The 6,000-nt window shown below is 34.6% G+C and overlaps 1 protein-coding gene across 5 annotated transcripts in view; it reads left to right on the forward strand.

Annotated features, from left to right (window-relative positions):
* The window catches only part of EPC1 (enhancer of polycomb homolog 1), a 112,685-nt gene that overhangs the window by 103,844 nt on the left and 2,841 nt on the right, over positions 1-6,000 (forward strand). For 3 of the 5 annotated variants that reach the window (XM_034760116.1, XM_034760115.1, XM_034760113.1), the window contains 4 exons: positions 3,493-3,611; positions 3,693-3,779; positions 4,368-4,509; positions 4,633-4,999. In XM_034760116.1, the coding sequence (XP_034616007.1) occupies positions 3,493-3,611; positions 3,693-3,779; positions 4,368-4,509; positions 4,633-4,999 (715 nt within the window). Of the gene's footprint in view, positions 1-3,492; positions 3,612-3,660; positions 3,780-4,367; positions 4,510-4,632; positions 5,000-6,000 lie in introns of those variants that run through there. The other 2 variants (XM_034760114.1, XR_004644398.1) reach the window with 2 other exon arrangements.

The raw sequence follows: 6,000 nt of genomic DNA on the forward strand, positions 1-6,000 counted from the left end.
TCTGTAACAGTTTCCATCAGAGGGTACTTAAGCAGTTTTCAAACTTTGACACTGAGCAATAGCCCTATGAGAGAGGTGTTTCCTCCTGTCTGTAAAATGGATGTAACTGAGGATAATGAGGATGTGAATAGCCCAAGATCACCCACCAAATCTTTGGCAGAGCTGGAAATTATGCTTGGAGCCGTTGACTGTCTGGTTCTTTAACCGCTAGAAAAAAATTGTCACTTGTCAATGCTTTAGGTGTAATCTCAGTGTCCAGAAGTTATAGGAGAAAAGCTAACAGGCGTTTGTACTGCTTATGCTGGGATTTTCAAATATGCCTAAGGGAGTCAGGCAGCCAATTAACATTGAATTTGTTAATAAGTGCTTCCTTAGGCCTCTTTTTTTTGAAAATTTGGGCCTAAATAATTAAAATGCTGTGGGTGCAAATCAGTTTTTTTTCTTTTCACTTGCCTTTTTAAATGGTTACTGCAATTATTTTGATAATGTCTGGAAAGGTAATTCTTGTATGGACTGCAATAATTCATTGAAAAGCTATTTGGAAACTACATTCATTTGTAAATCTAAATATATCCTTCAAAAAGTACCAAATTAATATCTGTCAAATACTGTCAACAATGACCACACTCAATGCTTTTGTGCAGCAGTAACAAGACAAGGATGTTAAATTTTGTTTAACTTTGTTAAACAGAAATGTTAACTTGTAATTTTAATTTTTTTAATATTCAAGTGGTTTAGGCCCAAAATGTAGCATTAAAACTTGATGGATAGTGTTTTTATTGCTTCCATGCTATTACAATATTTTATTGTTGCAAAAGAGAATGTTTAAGGAATTTGAAAGTAACTATATGCAAATCAAACTGACCAGTCTGGTTTCATTGTTCAAAGTATTAATGACTAACTGGATTTTTTTCCCCATGTAATCAATGATATAAGAAGTTGGGGGTAATTGTGGGGCGGAGGCCCAAGACTGAATTATCTTGTGTCCCCCTAACATGGCTTTTAATTTACAAATTATATTTTAAAACTATTATTATACAGTCTTTTCATTTATAAACTAATTAGTTTGGCACTCTGCTTCCCTAGCAAATGACTGATATCATAGGTAGCTGAAATGTAAAATCCTGAATTCAGGTTTTGGAAGATAAAAGGGGGCCATAACTTTAGATAAACTTGGTTTAAAATGTATATGCAGCTTTATGTTGGTATTGTTTATCAATTGGAATCTTAAACTATGTATTTTTCCTCTTTTTTTAGTAACTCATTTCAATTCATTTTTAAGCAATACATTTACAAACTTGTTACTTTAGAGCGCAAAGTCCTTTCACCAAATGACTAAGAATGAACAGGAAGAAAAATCATCTAAATTGTAAAATCTTAACTTTCCTAGTCATTATTTGTATGGATACTTTAAACTCTTAATTTCAAAACACTGTAATATAGTACCAACTAGTTATAATTAACTAATAAAAAGATTTATATAAATGAAATACCTACTAACGCAGTAAATGTTTGATTTGTCTTGAAGATTTGGGGAAAAAAAAATCTCAATTCAGTTTGCCATATTTTTAAAAGAAATAAGTTGGAAGGTGATGCAGTGTATTACACATGGCTATATATAAACAACCATTGTATGCCTATTCACTAAAGAACTCTATCGGAAGAGCTTCTAACTTGTTTGAAATCTTATGCCATTTTACTGTGTTCAGCTGCTAGATACAGACTCTCAAATACTACAGTGATGAGCAGCAGTATAAAACCCTAAAATAGATTCTGTGATGATTTGGTGCTCTTTCAATACATAATCAGAAGAAAGATAGATACATATAGATATAATCATGTGCAAGATCTTAATTGTAGCTGTGAATCAAGCAAATATTTCCGAGAAACTCATAGTTGAGTGTAGGCTGAAGACACATGATTTTTAGAAACTTCTTATGGATTAACTCGTTCGTTTTCTGTTTTCAAATAATCACAATCCATTTGATTAATTATTCTATCATCTACATTCAGCAAAGATTAAAAACATTTTAGTCTTTTATTTTTTTCTGGAAACGTTAGATGCATGTAGTCTGATAGCAGTACAGATTTTCTGCAGTTAGGAACAAAGGAGAAAAGCTTTGGCCAAGATACTATATTTCATGAACAAGCATTTAAGTCCTGTGTTGACTTGTAGAAAGTTGGACACCTTCCATTTGGTAACGGTCGTAACTCTAGAAAGCACTGGAAGTTGTTGCGTAAGAATGTTCACAATATTTGTTTTGAGAACATACACAGAAATTTGGGCACCTGAAATTTAATTTGGGAAAACTCACATGGTGTGGTCTAGGCTGACTCTATAATGGATTCAATCTGCACCATCATCCCACTTTTAAATTGACGGTAGAGATTTTCTTCATTAAAACTATACAAACCATTTTGGGGATTCAAAATGAATTTTATTTTTTGTTTTTTTTAGAACTGATCTCTCCATAGACAAATTAGTATAATACAGTGTCTTTCCTCAGACATCCTTCCTTCTGTAAATCAACATAAACAACTCCATTCTCATTGACTGGATTTTTTTCCCAGGTGGGTTAACTGGGGAAAATTGTGATTGACATTTACACATGTTATGACTAATGGATCATTCCTTAAGAGCTCCTTTTTGGAAGAAAATAGCTTCTATGAAATTCTCCGTTGACAGTGTGCATGATTTATTAGTATATTAGTCTGTACAAAACAAAGGGTGGTAGGAATAGTGAAGTTTATGTTGAGAGATCATAATGTGGTAAAACAGTCTTCATTGGTAACCATCAAATTCATTTTTGTATTTTCAACTAAATATTAAACCTGAGGGCCTTCACCTGTGAGGTGGTGAGCACATTAGCTCACATTGGAGTCCATGGAAGTTCAGAATGTTCAACATCCTACAAGATACACCTCTACCCCGATATAACGCTGTCCTCGGGAGCCAAAAAATCTTGCCGCGTTCTAGGTGAAACCGCGTTATATCGAACTTACTTTGATCTGCAGGAGTGCGCAGCCCCCACCCCTACCCCAGAGCACGGCTTTACCGCGTTATATCCGAATTAATGTTATATCGGGTCACGTTATATCGGGTAGAGGTGTAATCCCCCAAATCTGCACATATGAAAGTTGGTTTTAACCTACTTCACTAAAACACAATCTTTGCAGATCAGTCTTATCTGAGTGGTTGTTTGTGCTTACTCCCTTAAAGTCACTTAAATGAGATTTCTTCACTCAAATATTGTAAGCTAAATGTGGAAGGTGTTTAGTACTTCACCGCAAATGTGCTCAATGGGGAAAACTTAGTTTGGACAAAACCTCTCTAGAAGGATCATAGTCTGTTGCCATAAAGATGCAACAAAGTTCTTAGGAATTTGGTGTGTTGAAACATTTTTGTTTTAGGATTCTAAAAGGTGTGTGTGTATATATATACAACATATACATATTTTGATATAGTATTTTCTCATTTTATATTTTGTTCAGCATTTACAGCCGAACAATACCAGCAACATCAACAGCAACTGGCACTAATGCAGCAACAGCAGTTTGCACAAATTCATCAACAGCAAGCAAATAGTAATTCCTCTGCCAACACTTCACAGGTGAGGGATTTGTCTGTGCTATGATTTATCCCTCATTGTTTCCCACCAGGGTTCATCTCTAATTGTCAACTGTTGCCATAGAACCTTGAAACTAACCAACAGGAAAGTGGCTTTCGCCTGAATCTACATCATAGCCATTCTGTAAAGTGTTTAGAAGGGACACTGCAGGTGAGTGTGGCAGGCATTGCCTCTGCTCCCTCTTAACAAAATCCAAAAAGATGAGTGAATCAATTAAATGAAATATGCAAAGACTCGGGAATACATATTGCAAAGAATTCCAGCCATATTGTTATCCTGTTGAGACTGTATGTTCTGAGGCCAGATTTTTACCTTTTAATAATAATGTATAAACATGTCCTGTCTTTAGCTGTGAAAATATATAACAGCTAAGTATGTAACATTTAAAGTGTCAGTGGACAAACAAAAAGGTTCAGAAGTTACTGTTGGACATCCGAATCTCCTTGAATCTTCCAGATTGGTTTGGAAATCTTGTGAGAAATGCTATGGAAGGACAGTGTATTGTGCATTTGAAATACTTGTGCACGTTTTAGTGCTGGAATTATAAGTTCATGGGGAATACTGCATCTAATTATTTATCTAATTTTACCAAACATCAGAAGTTTGGTTTGAGGAAGAGTGAGGATCAGTTCTTTCTTTATCTGCACTGGTTTGTGCATTACTAGTTTATGCATAAAAATAGGAAGAGTATTGACCTTTTGAAGCTTGATCACATTTATTTGCCACCTTTCTTCTTAGGGTTTTGTTTCCAAGACATTGGATTCTGTTAGTGCTCAATTTGCTGCTTCAGCTTTGGTAACATCTGAACAATTGATGGGATTCAAAATGAAGGATGATGTGGTGCTTGGAATTGGGGTGAATGGCATCCTTCAGGCCTCAGGTATAGAGCTATACAAATCTAAATTCATTCTGATTGTATTTTGCTTTCATAGTTGGTATGTGAAACCCCTGTTTGGAGTCTCAGATTTTCTTTTAAAAAAAAAAAAATCTCATTCTTCTGCAGGAGTATACAAGGGCTTACACCTCAGTAGTACTACACCTACAGCACTTGTACATACAAGTTCATCGTCAGCAGCAGGTTCAACCTTGTTACCGCCTTCAAATATAACACAGACTTCGAGTTCCCACAGTGCACTGAGTCACCAAGTAACCGCTGCCAACTCTGCAACAACTCAGGTCCTGTTTGGGAACAACATTCGATTAACTGTACCCTCATCAGTTGCCACTGTAAACTCTATTTCCACACTCAATGCACGACATATACCTAGGACTTTAAGTGCTGTTCCATCATCTGCCTTAAAGCTGGCTGCAGCAGCAAACTGTCAAGTGCCCAAGGTTCCAGCTTCATCCTCTGTGGATGCAGTACCAAGGTAAGTCCTGTTTGTATCTTAATTTTCTTAGTTTTTTATTTTCCGGTTTTCTACAATGACATTGTTAGCTCAGAAACCCAGAATGTTAACCCAAAGCTGCTCTACCAGACAGTACCAATCAAGGGAAAAATTCATCTCCACTAAATGCAATGTAAAACCAGGCTTGTTTATCCATTTGAGAGTCAAAGTACGGCTTCATAAAAGGGGAGAACCTACTTATCATACTCCTTTAAAAGAAGTATACTGCCAATAAATAAATGACTATAGGGAATCTGGATCAGTGGTCATCCAAAGATCTTTTTACAGTTAGAACATTAGCAAAGCTTTCAGGGAATCCCTGAAATTCTGTGTAATGCAGAATTTTGTGAATTGTGAATTTTTTTTAAATAATTTTGTAATATAATTATCAGATTTTAAACTGGAAATTAGGCTTATTTATTTCTCATGCTTTGTCAGTCTTAAATGTTTAGTTATAGGACTTTTTACCAATATATGTATTGAGTTTTGGTGGTAACATATCTTTTTCTACGTGTGATATAATTGTGACAATATGACATACTGCACTTCAGTTGAAACAAAACAAACTTTCACATTTTATGCTAAAACTAGGACTATTGATTAATTGCAGTTAACTCACATAATTAACTCAAAAAAAATCGCAGTTAGAAAAATTAGTCACGATTAATCGCACTGTTAAACAATAGAATAACAATTGAAATTTATTAAATATTTGTTTTTCTACATTTTCAAATATATGGATTTCTATTACAACACAGAATACAAAGTGTACAGTGTTCACTTTATATTATTTTTACTACAAGTATTTGCAATGTAAAAATGATAAACAAAAGAAATAGTATTTTTCAATTAATCTCATACAAGTATTGTAGTGCAATCTCTTTATCATGAAAGCGTAACTTAAAAATGTAGAGTTTGTATGTTTGTTACATAACTGCACCCAAAAACAAAACCATGTAAAACTTTAGAGTCTGAGTCCACTC

This window comes from Trachemys scripta, chromosome 2, assembly GCF_013100865.1.
Source record: "Trachemys scripta elegans isolate TJP31775 chromosome 2, CAS_Tse_1.0, whole genome shotgun sequence".
NCBI lineage: Eukaryota > Metazoa > Chordata > Testudines > Emydidae > Trachemys > Trachemys scripta.